Source organism: Macrobrachium rosenbergii, chromosome 12 (assembly GCF_040412425.1).
Source record: "Macrobrachium rosenbergii isolate ZJJX-2024 chromosome 12, ASM4041242v1, whole genome shotgun sequence".
NCBI lineage: Eukaryota > Metazoa > Arthropoda > Malacostraca > Decapoda > Palaemonidae > Macrobrachium > Macrobrachium rosenbergii.
The window spans coordinates 27383007-27398970 of NC_089752.1; the positions used below are offsets into that span (position 1 = coordinate 27383007).

Here is a 15964-nt window from a genome sequence, read left to right on the forward strand (position 1 = left end):
GGATTAAGGATGTATGAAAGAAAAATGATACAATGTCTTGACATACTGAGAAAAAAGGAATAATAGGTAAAAAAAAAAATCCTTTACAAAAGTGTATTGTCTGAGGGCAGAACAATGTCCTTATAGGCAAGGACAACCTATATATGAGCCAGACTGACAGCCAAGGTCTGTAGATCTAACATGCAAGCACAGTATGCACCTGTCAGTCATATATCTTCATATTTGGCTACGTTATGTCTGGGTCATTTTATGGCAAACAAAATGGGCACTGTAATTAAAGGGTTTGTTGTGTAACAACGTAATTTTAAACTACAGTACCTAGTTTGTGTAACATACTAAAGAAAACTGGACAGCCTTAGTATAAAACTACAGAATTCACAATTAAAACTATTCTTGCCTGATGATGAGCTGGCCTCTAAGTATCTCTATTGCTGATGCAGGAGGTAGTTTTAATATTTCTTTAGCAGAGTAGTGTACCTCTGAAACATGAGGAGGACAACATAATTAATATAATCAAAATATATAAGATAACACTAAGTTGCAATGCATAAACTGACTAATTAATAAAAATGTTCTTTTGGCACATCAATCTAATCATAACTGTAAGCATGACTGTGACTATAAAACACTGCAACCCTACAATACATACCATTACCTGGCGAAGGTCACAGTCAAGGTCAGCAAAAAGAATGTGAGATAAAACTGGTCAATGTAATGTGCGTTCCCTTGAAAGGAGAACGCAATCCATTATGACTAAGGAACCAAAATGTTAAAAATGACTATTAAAGTCATAACAGCAATTAATGATGCTAATCCAGGTTACAAAAGTGTATGAAGTTTAATGATGGTAGTCAAGATTATACACAGGTAGACAGTCTCCTTTCTAAGCATTACATAGCACTGCTTAACCCTTAAATGCCGAGCCTCTATTTACAAAAGTGTCTGTCGTATGCCGGTGGCGTTCAGGAGTTAGCGCCGAAGCGGAAAAAAAGTTTTTTTCAAAAAATCACAGCACGCTTAGTTTTTAAGATTAAGAGTTCATTTTTGGCTCCTTTTTTTGCCATTGCCTGAAGTTTAGTATGCAACCATCAGAAATGATAAAAAATATCATTATCATATATAAATGTTGAAATATATGACAGCGCAAAAAAAATTTCATATATAATTATATACAAATCGTGCTGTGATCAAAACGGTTAAAGCTAATGAGTTATTTTTTTTTTCTTTGTACTGTACACTAAATTGCAATGATTTTGGTATATAACAAATTGTAAATCGATCAAAGCAACACAGAGAAAATATTATCACAAAATGATGCATGACTTCGTAACCCGCGGATGTAAAAAGAAGTTTTTTCAAAAATTCACTATAAATCGAAATATTGTGCTAGACTTCCCGTTTGTTGCAAAATGAAGGTAACTGATTGAATATTACTAGACTTAAGTGTTTTAGCTTAAAATTGCAGTTTTCGACCATTTCGGTCGAGTTAAAGTTGACCGAAGGTTGAGTTTTTTCTATTTATCGTGATTTATATGAAAATGTTTCAAAACTGATAAAAGCTACAACCATGAACTATTTTTTGTTGCATTCTACATGAAATTGAGCACATTTTCATATATAAAACTTTATGTAACGACTAATATAAAACTGTGCAAAAATTACGACAAAGTGACGAAAGAATTTCTGAGATGTTCTGCCGAGTTATCATGTGGATGTAAGGAAAAAGTTTTTTCAAAAATTCACCATAAATCGAAATATTGTGCTAGACTTCCAATTTGTTGCAAAATGAAGGTAAATGATTGAATATTACTAGAATGTAAAAGTTTTAGCTTACAATTGCGTTTTTCAACCATTTCGGTCGAGTCAAAATTGACTGAAGGTTGAAATTTTGGCACTTATTGTGATTTATATGAAAATATTTCAAAACTGATAAAAGATACAACCATGAGTTATTTTTTGTTGTATTCTACATGAAACTGCGCACATTTTCACATATAAAACTTTATGTAATGACTAATATAAAACGGTGCAAACATTACGACAAAGTGACGAAAGAATTTCCGAGATGTTTTCCTCCGAGTTACTGCGCACGGATGTAAGGAAAAAGTTTTTTTCAAAAATTCACCATAAATCGAAATATTGTGCTAGAGACTTCCAATTTGTTGCAAAATGAAGGTAAATGATTGAATATTACTAGACTGTAAGAGTTTTAGCTTACAATTGTGTTTTTTGACCATTTCGGTTGAGTCAAAGTTGACTGAAGGTTGAAATTTTGGCACTTATTGTGATTTATATGAAAATATTTCAAAACTGATAAATGCTACAACCATGAGTTATTTTTTGTTGTATTCTACATGAAATTGCAAACATTTTCATATATAAAACTTTATGTAACAACTAATATAAAACGGTGCAAAAATTACGACAAAGTGACGAAAGAATTTCTGAGATGTTCGGCCGAGTTACCGCGCGGACGTAAGGAAAAAGTTTTTTTAAAAAATTCACCATAAATTGAAATACTGTGCTAGACTTCCAATTTGTTGCAAAATGAAGGTAAATGATTGAATATTACTAGAATGTAAGCATTTTAGCTTACAATTGCGTTTTTCGACCATTTCGGTCGAGTCAAAATTGACTGAAGGTTGAAATTTTGGCACTTATCGTGATTTCTATGAAAATATTTCAAAACTGATAAAAGCTACAACCATGAGTTATTTTTTGTTGTATTCTACATGAAATTGCAAACATTTTCATATATAAAACTTTATGTAACGACTAATTTAAAACGGTGCAAACATTACAACAAAGTGACGAAAGAATTTCTGAGATGTTTTCCTCCAAGTTACCGCGCGCGGACGTAAGGAAAAAGTTTTTTTTTTTAAATTCACCATAAATCGAAATATTGTGCTAGAGACTTCCAATTTGTTGCAAAATGAAGGTAAATGATTGAATATTAGACGACTGTAAGAGTTTTAGCTTACAATTGCGTTTTTCGACCATTTTGGTTGAGTCAGAGTTGACTGAAGGTTGAAATTTTGGCACTTATTGTGATTTATATGAAAATATTTCAAAACTGATAAAAGCTACAACCATGAGTTATTTTTTGTTCTATTCTACATGAAATTGCACACATTTTCATATATAAAACTTTATGTAACGACTAATATAAAACGGTGCAAAAATTACGACAAAGTGACAAAAGAATTTCTGAGATGTTCGGTCGAGTTACCGCGCGCGGACGTAAGGAAAAAGTTTTTTAAAAAATTCACCATAAATCAAAATATTGTGCTAGACTTCCAATTTGTTGCAAAATGAAGGTAAATGATTGAATATTACTAGAATGTAAGCATTTTAGCTTACAATTGCGTTTTTTTACCATTTCGGTCGAGTTAAAGTTGACTGAAGGTTGAAATTTTGGCACTTATCGTGATTTATATGAAAATATTTCAAAACTGATGAAAGCTACATCCATGGGTTGTTTTTTGTTGTATTTTACATGAAATTGCGCACATTTTCATATATAAAACTTTATGTAACGACTAATATAAAACGGTGCAAAAATTACAACAAAATGACAAAAGAATTTCTGAGATGTTTTCCTCCGAGTTACCGCGCGCGGACGTAAGGAAAAAGTTTTTAAAAAAAATTCACCATAAATTGAAATATTGTGCTAGACTTCCAATTTGTTGCAAAATGAAGGTAAATGATTGAATATTACTAGACTGTAAGAGTTTTAGCTTACAATTGCGTTTTTCAACCATTTCGGTCGAGTCAAAGTTGACTGAAGGTTGAAATTTTGGCACTTATCGTGATTTATATGAAAATATTTCAAAACTGATAAAAGCTACAACCATGAGTTATTTTTTGTTCTATTCTACATTAAATTGCACACATTTTCATATATAAAACTTTATGTAACGACTAATATAAAACTGTGCAAAAATTACGACAAAGTGACAAAAGAATTTGAGATGTTCGGTCGAGTTACTGCGCGGACGTAAGGAAAAAGTTTTTTTCAAAAATTCACCATAAATCAAAATATTGTGCTAGAGACTTCCAATTTGTTGCAAAATGAAGATAAATGATTGAATATTACTAGAATGTAAGCGTTTTAGCTTACAATTACATTTTTTTACCATTTCAGTTGAGTTAAAGTTGACTGAAGGTTGAAATTTTGGCACTTACCGTGATTTATATGAAAATATTTCAAAACTGATAAAAGCTACAACCATGGGTTGTTGTTTTACGTATTTTACATGAAATTGCACACATTTTCATATATAAAACTTTATGTAATGACTAATATAAAACAGTGCAAAAATTACGACAAAATGACAAAAGAATTTCTGAGATGTTTGGCCGAGTTACCGCGCGGACGTAAGAAAAGTTTTTTTTTAAATTCACCATACATCGAAATATTGTGCTAGAGACTTCCAATTTGTTGCAAAATGAAGGTAAATGATTGAATATTACTAGAATGTAAGAGTTTTAGCTTACAATTGCGTTTTTTGACCATTTCGGTCGAGTCAAAGTTGACCGAAGGTTGAAATTTTTTGTAGTAGACGTACGGTACATCCACTCGTCACCCGACAGACAATTTTAGTCGACTTACGATAAGTCCAGTCGGTGTTTAAGGGTTAAAAGAAGGGGTTAACCTTAATGTTTTGAGAACATGAACGATCAAATATAATCATAAATCTGTTTAGAAAATAAGAAGGGCACCTCCTTTAAGTAAACAGCCCTTGAAATATACAATACCTTGAACAAATTAACAAAATATCCAATATCAATAAACATTAAAATCTAAGTATTAACCAATAACAAGGGCATCATTATCCTAAATGCAAGGGAAAAGGGTACGTAGCAAAGTAGTTTTGGAATAAGCAACTATTGCCCACGAATCAGCAGTAAAGCAGTTTTGGAATAAGCAACTATTGCCCACTTGATTTGTCAATCATGAAATTGTGGCAAAAATGATTCCCCCTCTTATTCTTCATTAACAGTTTTCAAACTAATGATTCAGTGACTCCTTTCCTTCACAGTACACATCACTGATATTTTGTTCCTATTCTGTTTCCCATGATTCTTTCACTCTTATCCTTCAAGAGACTGTTACACTGCTGACACTACATTTAGTGTAAGAATAAGGGCAAAACATTATTGCTGACAGGGTATAACAAGATTTTATTAAGACAGACAGATAACAGAAGGATTTAGGGAAAGAGCAGCATAGATGTAGATAAAGTAGGTGTGTGGATTAAGTGTTCACAAATTTTAGGGTAGTAAGAAGCCGCTTTACATTTATATACGTAGTGTATGGGGAACAAATTAAAACTTAAGATAGCACTGATAAAGATGTAATTTCGAAGGTGTTCAGCATGTATGGATTTAGAAGGTAATTTACTAAGAGCAAATGTCAATGGCTCCTTAAGTATTTAAGTTCCTCCTCAAGCGAGTCGGTAGAGTTGTGGGCTAGCACTCGCTAGGCCCAAGTTCGAGTCTCCGGCCAGCTAATGAAGAATTAGAGGAATTTATTTCTGGTGATAGAAATTCATTTCTCACTATAATGTGGTTCGGATTCCACAATAAGCTGTAGGTCCTGTTGCTAAGTAACCAATTGGTTCTTAGCCACGTAAAATAAGTCTAATCCTTCGGGCCAGCCCTAGGAGAGCTGTTAATCAGCTCAGTGGTCTGGTAAAACTAAGCTATACTTAACTTTCAGTATTTAGGTGCAACATTCGATAAAAACGCTGGTATCTTGAGGAAATATTTTAGAATGTTTCAAGGCACAGCTATTGTATCTAAGTGTTTTAACTCTTTTCTTCTTCCTTGTTTGGAGTACTGCTCTCCAGTGCTGACTCTCATCTCAAACTCTTGGATAGAGTTATGTCAATCTAGTTTACTTTGCCAACTCTGAACCATGCTTCTTCTTTGCCTGATCTAGCTGTTTTTACTCACAACACTAGGCTGGCTGCTGCTGCAGTGTCTTGTTTCCGAGCAACTGGTTTAATACTACGAAATATTTTATTTTTGCTAAAACTAAAATTTGGAACAGTTTGCCTAGTGTAGTTGTGGAATCTTCTGCTCTCCAAATATTTAAGTGAGGAGCAAATTCATTCCTGCTCTCTGCTGACTTATCCCGAATTTCAGGTATACAATTTTACTATTCCTTCACATTTAATATTTACCACATTTTCTTTAATTTGCCTATCTCAGAGGCTGATTTCCCTTTGGAGCCCTCTTGGGTTTATAGTCTGTTGACTCTGTCCATGAGGGTTTTAGGCTGAAGATTTCAAGAAAGAAAGTAATTATGATTTAGAGAAAGGACAAGAGATGTATAAGATAAGAATGGAGTGCCTGATGTTTGTTGATGATAATGTTACTTGCCGATGGTGAAGAGGATCTGCAGAGATTACTAAGAGCTTGAAAGTGATTGCAGGCATAGAAGGCCGAGAGCAAATGTTAGCAAGATAGAGGTAATACAGGCAGTCCCCGGTTATCAGCGGGGTTCCGTTCCCGACAGCGTGACGATAACCGAAAATCGCCGACAGCCGAAAATCGGCAATAATAGCACCGATAACCGGGAATCAACGCTGCCGATAACCAAGGATCAGCGCCAGTAACCGGGAATAGGTGTCGAAAATCCGGTTATCGTCGTCACTAGACACGCGCCATAAAACAAGATCGCCGATAACCAGGGACTGCCTGTACAGGTAAATGGAAGCGCCAAGATGAAGGATAGATGAATTCAGTGTAAAAGTGACTGCATTCTATGGGTATTTGGGAGTAAGAGTAACAGGTGATGGTTTGTGTGAGGAGAAGAAAGTCACTGGGAGGGTGAAGCTACAAAGGCAGATGAATTGCAGGAAATATTAAGAAGAAAAGAGGAAGTATGAAAGAATCATTGAGTAAACACTTTTATGGATGAGAAGTTGGGATGTGAATGTGAATAAAAGGAAAAAGGTAGCTGTTGAAATGAATTGTTTGTGTGGTATATGTAGTGTAAAAGTGGTGGAAAGTGTAAGAATCTGATTTTAAAAAATGCAGTAAAAAAGTTAGTGCAAGTGCAAAGAGGATTCACAGTGTTTTCACAGTGCATTCAACTCTCATTTAACACATGTTTAAATATGGTAACTCATTTTCGTTTTAACATTAGCAAATATTTATGGAGGTATGTTTTAGAAACAATAATTTCTGGATCGGGGTCCCGTGTCACCCGGTGAAATAGTCCATTCAGCACTTATCTCTAGGTAATTCCGTTGCTAGATACCAGAGAAAGCTAAATGAAATGCTGGAGTTACTACCCCCAGAGCGAGCTCCACTAGATGGAGTCGTGTATGGAAAAGGGTGAACTACAAAAACACGGAACCTTATCCTATAGAGATTCCCAATGTCAAAAGTCCCAACGAGAGAGGTGCCGATACAAGCCCATGCACTACTCGCGGACTGTATACAAGGCAACACTAGTCTCATTCCATTTTAGCACGTTTTTTCGTTCACACGTAATTTCGTTGTGATCCTTATTTTGTGCTCTATTTTGGATTTTTTATGGCATCCTCCCAAGGTTCTTCTTCAATTACTTGAGTACCAGTGTTTTATTGTTTTTTAGGCGATTGAGGCTCCTTATTTTCCTTTAGTTTAATAATTAAAGGGATTTATAACGCCCGTCTCGATCTCCTCTCACGTCGTCTCTTGACCTCTCTTGGTCTTGGGTCGGCATGTTTGTTTTGTGTTTTTTATTTGTATCCCTTTTTATTTGGGATATTTTACCATTAATGATCCCTAACTTTAGTGGTTTGATTAATTTTATGTTTGTTCTTTCCCATTTACTACGAGAAGTGCTGTTTAGCGTTTAGGCTACGAGCTACCCCCTCGGGCCCATTCGCTTTTTATCATGGGTTCATTACGAGAGTGATTTTTATTTCGGGAGTGATGTTTAGCGTTTAGGCTACGAGCTACCCACTCGGGCCCATTCGCCTTTTATCATGGCTTCATTACGAGAGTGATGTTTAGCGTTTAGGCTACGAGCTACCCCCTCGTGCCCATTCGCTTTTTATCGTGGCTTCATTACGAGAAGTGTTGTTGAGCGTTTAGGCTACGAGCTTCCCCCTCGAGCCCATTCGCTTATTATCTTGGCCTCATTATGCTTTATTTTTGTCACTCACTTCTCTTAGCCTTTGGGGATCTTATTTTCATTGGTACTGTTACGGTTTTTACTTTGTTTTTACTTTGTTTTTATAATTTTGTTTATTTTGTGTTCCCTTCCTGGTCAAGTGCTGTCTTGCTGTTTAGGCTACGTGGTTCCCCCTCGGGCCTATTCGCTTCTTATTTTGGCTTTATTTTGCCTTGTTTTAGACTCACTTCTATAAGTGTATGGGAACATGATTTTCATTGGTACATTTAATTTTTGACCTTGTGCTTGGATGCTTTTGAATTTTGTTAATTTTGGGATACTTTCATTTAACTGGAGGTCGGTCATGTCCCTTCACGTCCATGTTGTGTTGGGCCTGCCTATCCTCCTACATGTACCTTATAGACAATTTTTGTTCTATTATGATTTTTTTGAGTTATTGGTTAGCCTTTTTACCCCTCTCCTAGGCTTCCTTCCTTTACATCGCCTCAGTTAGGTTAGCCTAGGGGTTGGCTGTAACACTTTTTCCCTTCGGGAAAAATCGTTATGAGGGACGATCTCGATCTGTACGTATGAGTTTCATGTCGGTGATCTCGTTCTGTACATGTGTGTTTTATGTCTGGTGCTTCCCTTTGTTTGGTTTTGGCTTGGATATATTGCCTACGTCCACCCTCTCCCTGTTTCGGCTTTTCACTTAGGCTAATGTTCCTAATAAGTTAAGCTGGAATAGCGAGGGGTTTACCTGCGTAGCCTATCCTAGTTCAATCCTTCTTTGGGTTGTTACCAATGGTGACCTGGAGTGCTCTCCCACTCCTGTTCACACTTCTTTACCGACTATATATATGTTATTTTGTGGTTTCGAGAGTCCCCTTCTCTCCCTTTTATCCTTTGCTCTCTCTCTCCCCTTGGTTTGTTTTCAAAGTTTGTTAACTTTCCAAGGCTTGAGAGCAATTATCCTTATTTTATGTTGTAGCCTACATCCCCTCCCCTCTGCATTGATTGATTGTCCCTCGGTGTGTCTGAGTTGGCACTCCACCTGGACCTGGAGGTGACCGGGAGTGCTCTCCCCACTCCTGTTCACACTCCTTTTATCTTTCATTGCTCTCCTGGCTGTAGAGGTTTTTGCCCTTCCTCTCTTTTTCTCTCGCTCTTGTCGTGCAACACAGCTTACATAGCGAGGGGATCTATGAGAATCTCTGGGCGCCCGGGGAGTGCTGTCCCACCCCTGGTCGCTGCTTTGGGTTACCAACCTCCTGGCCTATCCTTCCCCCTTCCTTTTACGTCGACTATTTCCCTTCGTGGTGCTTCCTACATGTTCGCACCTCACTGTTGGGATCTCATACGAGGCCAGTTAGCGTTTTCCACCCAACTGTCTTCTGCTTTATTTACTTTCGGCGTTCCCCCTCCTTTTGCTACTACCTGTTCGGTGTTTCGTTATCTTGTTGGGCGCTCTCCTTGCTTACTGCTACGGCGGTTTTAGTGTTTAGCGGTCGGCGTTTATTCCCCACCGCTATCACTTCGTTCAGGATATCCTCCTCCGGGGTTTTCCTTTCTTGGCTCGGAGTGCGCCCACTTCCGAACAGTTCATAACCTTCCCACATTTTGTTCAAACATGATCGCTTCGAATGTTCCGTTGACTCTGTTTTTATGTCTATGAGTTTTGTCCTGTTAGCCCGGTTTTCTCTCCGGTTTTCTCCGGGGTTTTCCTGGTCTGACTAGGCTAGTGGCTGCTACGGTACTCTGCCCGCATCCGTTCCAGCATGCCCTTTTCTCATACGTTTTTCGGCTGGTTTTGTCAAGTGCAGGAATGCTCCGCTATCCTGCAACAAACCAGCGGTTACGGAGTCTATAGCTCCCATTCCGGTGCGCAGTCTGTTTTGGATTTATAGTTTGGCACGGAAGGTTATGAAGTACGCTATGCTCCCCCCGAGCAGACTTCTTGATGAACCCATAGGTTTTACATATACCTGTCGGTTTCGTCTCCGCCAAACTCCGCCTCATGTGACTTATTCTTGACTCGAAGGTTGTAAAAGCACGCTATGCTCTCTCCGAGCAGGCTACTTGATGAATCCGTGAGGTTTTATTTACACCAGTCGGTTTTATCTCCGCCAAACGCCGCCTCCTTTAGCTTATTATTAGTCGTTTGGCACCCGGCAGATTGCGTTATGCGCTATGCTCTCCCGAGCAGGCTACCTGATGAATCCGTGAGGTTTCATATACACCTGTCGGTTTTACCTCCGTCAAGCTCCGCCTCATGTGGCCTATTACTAGTAGTCGCTCTTTCGCGATAAATCGGTAGGTTTCACATATACGCCTATCGATTTCACTCCGCCAAATTCCGTCTCCGACGGGATTCTCGTTAATTCGGTAGGTTTCATATAAACCTATCGGTTCTCCGCCTCTTGTGGCTTATTAATAGTTAATCTTTCGGTGTTTGGGCTCTCTCCGGGCAAGATTCTCGGTGGATCGGTAGGTTTCATATAAGCCTATCGATTTCCTCCGCCAAACTCCGTTTCCGGGCGAGATTCTCGGTAAATTGGTAGGTTTCATATACACCTATCGGTTTTTCCTTCGCCAAACTCCGTCTTATATAACTTATTAATAGTTGTTCCTCCGGTGTCTGGGGTCCTAATTTTTCCCCCTCCTGGAGGCCGGCCGCAAGTCTCGTAACTCTTCGCTTCAAGTTAATTGTTTACGGAGAGTTTTCTGAAGACGTTGCGGCCTTCTGTCTCGTTCCCGGAGCGATAAGTAGGTGCGGGAATAATTGAGACAAACCTTTTCCGCTTAGCTCGGAATTAGGTGAGGCAAACTTTTCCTTTAGGGGATTCGTTAGCTTCTCATCCCTTTTCGACGGTTCCTGGTCTACCGTCCCTGAGGTGAAGTCAGTAAAAAAAAAAAAAAAAAAAAAAAAAAAAAAAAAAAGAAAAAAAAGAAGACCCTTTTTTAAACCAAGAAGACCCGCTCCGGGGCCCCCTCGAGGACGTCTCGGATCTCTAATCCGGTGCCATCTACGAGTTTGGCCTCGTCTTCTGGAAAGGGACACGGCCCAAGCAAAGCAAGGCGGTTACCCCCTCCTTCCTTTGTTGAAAACTCTTTTACGGGTCTCCTTATAAGGAGCTCGATTTGAGGGTCATTGTCAACCTTTTAAACTAACTATCTACCTCATGGTCCATGCCTTCCCTTTTCCAGGAGCTTAATTCCCAAGAGATTAATCTCAAGACTCATTGTCAATGGATCACCTGTTAAGTCCTGCTCCGTTCCGGAATTCTATCGTTCCGGACACCTCCACCTCTTTTCCCCTCCAGTCTGGGGAATCTTGGCGCCTTCCCTTTATGCTTGCCAGCATGAAGGCACCCTCCTGTCGGGGGTGTGGGCACACGGAGGTTGGTGGAAGGGCATTTCTTCCCTTCCGGTCTGGTATCCTCTTATCCGGGTTTTACCAGACTGTCAGAACGAACATGGCATCTGTCTGGCAGGATCCATAAGTGAGCCCTCAGCTAGGGGCTGGACACAGCGTCTCCCTGAACGGAGTGGCAGGCGGAGAATTCCAAGTTCACGCCAGCTGTGGGGTCTTACCGTGCTCTCTTTGAGAGCCCTGTTTCTTACCCCTTGTGCTCCGAATGTAGCCCCTCTTATCAACAGGCTTGTTTTGAAAATGTATCGCTGAGGCATTTCCGGGAGACAGATATCACAGATACATTCACAGTGAATCTTCTAACCCCGGGCTACGCTTCTAATTTATTCAGCGTACAGCTCCCTAAGCTTCCGGAGTCAATTTTCGGAAGCTGAAACAGGGGGTAAGTCAGGCTTGCCCGTTCCGCCTTGAGCTGAAAAATCTTATGAACAGTTTCACCTGGAGAATTAATCTTTTCCCCAGGTGGGCGTTGTTACGGCCCGTCTGGGGCTACTAATGTTACCCAGAGCCTCCGTTCTCGTGGGTGTCTACCCTACGAGCAGAACGGTCTGATCTTGCCGGACCTGTCCCAAGTCCGCAAGAAGTTCATGTAGTTCAAGAGCCCCTGCTCAGGCGGTGGTGCAGGCTCTTCAGGTCTCTGCCCCTAGACAGCCGTCAGCTCTCACTCCCAGCCTCCACCTCGATGTGTGCAGGTTCAGCCAACACATCAGCCCCTTGTAACACCCCGTGTGTCTCTACCTCCCCACGTGCCTCCGCCGGAGTTTTCTTTGCTTCATACGAAAACCTGAGGAAAGAATTTTCACTAGACATTTGGCCAGAGGCTCTGACCCTCGGGGTTATCATAGGAGCAGGGAAGCATCCTACTCCTCTCCGAGAAATTGGGAAGGCATCCGCTTCAGGGGAGGCAATCAAGCCTCCTCCCTGTAGTATTTCTCATATGGGTGGGAGGCTCTACCATTTTCGGGGCCACTGGAACTCCAGTTCCTGGGCCCAGAGTATAGTTATCAGGGCCCGGGGTGGAGCTGGACTGTTGTTCCCATCCCCCAATCAGGTTCAATCAGCCTCCGGCCAGAGTTCTGGGGGTCTTTGTGAATGGCCTGTCAGGCTTTTTCAGTCTGCCAAGGAAGTTCCCTTCCACTGGAAAATTTTTCCAGGCGTGTCCCGTTTGTTTTCCTTTTTCATGCGGCAAGTCTCGGTTGCTTACAGTCTTGTGGGTTCGGATCCTACTGCGCCGTGGAGCCGTAACCACCTCTATAGACCTTTCCGACGCTTCCTTTCACATCTTGGTTGCAGAAAGGTCCTATCCCTTCTTGGGATTCAGACTCGGGGAGCAGGCGTACCCGTTCAGGTTCATGCCCTCCTCAATGCGACTCCAGAGTCTTTGCCAGTTTGAACAATACCGTAGTTCAACAGTTCCGGTATTAGGAGGCTATGCTAGCTGCATATCTAGTTGCCTGGCTCATTTGGGCACCCAGTGTCGGGAATTGCCTGAGGGCGCCGGTCATTATAATTGGTTTCTGGAGTCTTTGGGCTTCTAAGTAACCAGGAAGGAATCCCACCTGATTCAGGAGGGTAGCCTTCCGTAGTTATGAATCCAGTGGAAGTGGAAAGAGATAGCAAGGACGTCCTATCATTTCATCAACTCAAGCATACCTCTCGCCGTGCCCAAGAAAAGGTCTTGGGTTTTCTCCAGTTTGCTTCAGTGACGGTTCTCCTTCTGAAGTCAAAGCTGGAGTTTATGACCGGGGTATGGCGGAGTCAGGGACGTGTCTCCCTGATTCCTCCTGCTTGAATAGTGGCCTCCGGCCTTGCATAACTATCAAGTGCTTACCGAAGTCAGTTTCTCTCCAGCTTTCCCCTCCGGCCTCAGTATTCCACACCGTCACCTCTCTGGGCGGGTGAGGTGGATATTTTTTGGCCCAATGAAGTACATGGTACTTAGTCGGTCACGCCCGGCAGTTCCATATCAACGCTTTGGAGGGCGGTGACAGTCTTCCTGTCCTTGGGAATCTTCTTCCCACCAAGAGGTTTCCTTTTAGGCTGGTTCTGAACAAAACAGCAATAGTGCGCTGCGTAAACAAGTGGTTTTGGACTCGAATTGCTTTGTTCAGGTTATGGTTCATTCTTCTCCATAACCAACAGACGAGGTGCCTCTGTCTACCGCCCTTCTCGTAGGGGTCCAAAAAGTCACTGCTTTTTCCCTATCCAGGGCCTCCCCTGGTGTCGGAATAGTCCTTAGACGGAGCGTCATTCAGGTAGTCTTGTGACCTTTTCCTGGGCCTGGAAGTAGGTCTGTTTGCAACCCAATTCAGCCACAAACTATCAAGCTGTCCCGTCTGGTATAAACTCAGCCTCGCCAGCCCCCTCAAACTCTGATGTCCTGGCTTTGTGGTCTTTGTGAATCTTACAGTTTAGGAGGAAACTGATATTGGTCCTGTTATTACTGTTTTCCTGAAATCAGTTAAGGGATCCTACTCTACTGCAGTATGGTTCTGCAGTTAAGTAACTAGCACTCTTCACATAGTTTTTGAAGCTACAGTACTGATGCGGCCGCATTGGCCTCGAGGAAAGTGTTTTGTTGGAACCAGACTCACAGGCTCTTAACTTTCATCCCTAAGGTCTGTGTTCGTCTAAGAACAGTACTCCGTCCACATTCGGTTTCCTGGTCTTTGAGTTATGTATCGGAGTTAGCTTCGGTAACCAACAATCATCTTGTTCTTACCTTTCCTTGTTAAAGAGGTCCCCAAAATTTTTTTAATCAGCTTAGCTTCTAGTGTTAGTTTTCCTGTACTGTCTGCCCTGTCTGGCAGAACCAATCATTTTGGTTTCCCCTCATCAGGGGTAGTGTTGTGAATTCCTCACCCTAACTTTCTATCTACAATTTAAGGTCCTCATTTTCGGTGGTCACCTTGGAAAGTACTCCCCTTTTACAAGGTCTGTTTCTGTGTCCAGTTTTCTCCTTGCAGGCTTTTTTAGACAGGACCTCGCAATTTTGTCAGGTCCTCTCCTTTAAAAAAAGGGGGCACTGTCATTGGGTCTGCTTTTAGGCAGGAAGTATTTTCTTAATACAAGCCTATTCAGGTGCTATTCTAAGCTCATGATCTTAGACGGTGACCACTTACATTATTTTCATTACATGAACTTAGAGGACCTTACTAATGTTCAATGTAGAATTCTCCTAGTTTTCAACGTTTCTATTTAAGTCTTTAATAGCATAAGAATGATGTTTATTTCTCTGTTATTATTTCACCGGGTGACACGGGACATTGATCCAGAAAAAGGACTTTGACAAAGGAAAAATCTATTTCTGGAGAGGGGCCCGTGTCACCCGGTGACCCACCCCTGTTTTTCATTCTCTCCCTCCCTTCATAAACTTCATTCTAGTGAGGTGGGTGCTAACATGGAATGCGACTAGTGTTGCCTTGTATACAGTCCGCGAGTAGTGCATGGGCTTGTATCGGCACCTCTCTCGTTGGGACTTTTGACATTGGGAATCTCTATAGGATAAGGTTCCGTGTTTTTGTAGTTCACCCTTTTCCATACACGACTCCATCTAGTGGAGCTCGCTCTGGGGGTAGTAACTCCAGCATTTCATTTAGCTTTCTCTGGTATCTAGCAACGGAATTACCTAGAAATAAGTGCTGAATGGACTATTTCACCGGGTGACACGGGCCCCTCTCCAGAAATAGATTTTTCCTTTGTCAAAATCCTTTTTTGATTTAACACTAATTTACTCATTAGTATCGTTTTCAAATCAAGCTGCAAGCCGAGGATGATCCTGAGTAGCAATGACATCACAATCAACAATGCTACCTAATGGCGGCTAGAGAAGGAAACTAACCCAGGGTTCTCAGACATTCAATAATTATTGTAAAAATGCAATAATTTGACCTGCACAATAAAGAAATTGTAAAATAATCAACTCGATATGTACAACAATATGAAAATTTTTGTCAAGAAAAAATAAGGCAGAAATTGCATTCTCTCCCTCTCTCTCTCACTCAGCTATTTATGTAGTGTAAATTGAGCCTCATATGGTGAATTTAAGCGTCCAGTTGACACAAGGATTGTGATAAAGCCAGATCCAGGAGTGTAGCTCTCCTTATTAATATAATTTCTTTTGGGAAAACTATATTTAAATAACACCACCTCTCCAGAAATGAAACCCTCATGTTATTCATGAGGTAACTGCATTTTGAAGTGATTTGATCACATAGAAAGAATGGACAATGATAGGTTGTGCAGTTCTAAAATTTTTGGAGAAAGCTGGGAAAACATTCTTTGGATGGGGTGGAAGAGGTTTTGAGACAGAAGGGTCTTAGCATCCATGGCATAAGAATAGAGCGTGAGCCAATAAAAGAAGAGTGGCAACGTGTATACAGGCAGAAGACGCGCTGCTGATAAGCTTTCTATCCTTG

The 15964-nt window shown here is 40.7% G+C and overlaps 1 protein-coding gene across 2 annotated transcripts in view; it reads right to left on the minus strand.

The window, feature by feature from the left end:
* The window catches only part of LOC136844459 (uncharacterized), a 264237-nt gene that overhangs the window by 97011 nt on the left and 151262 nt on the right, over window positions 1-15964 (minus strand). For both annotated transcript variants that reach the window (XM_067113714.1, XM_067113713.1), the window contains one exon: window positions 398-479. In XM_067113714.1, coding sequence (XP_066969815.1) covers window positions 398-479 — 82 coding nt within the window. The remainder of the gene's footprint in view (window positions 1-397; window positions 480-15964) is intronic.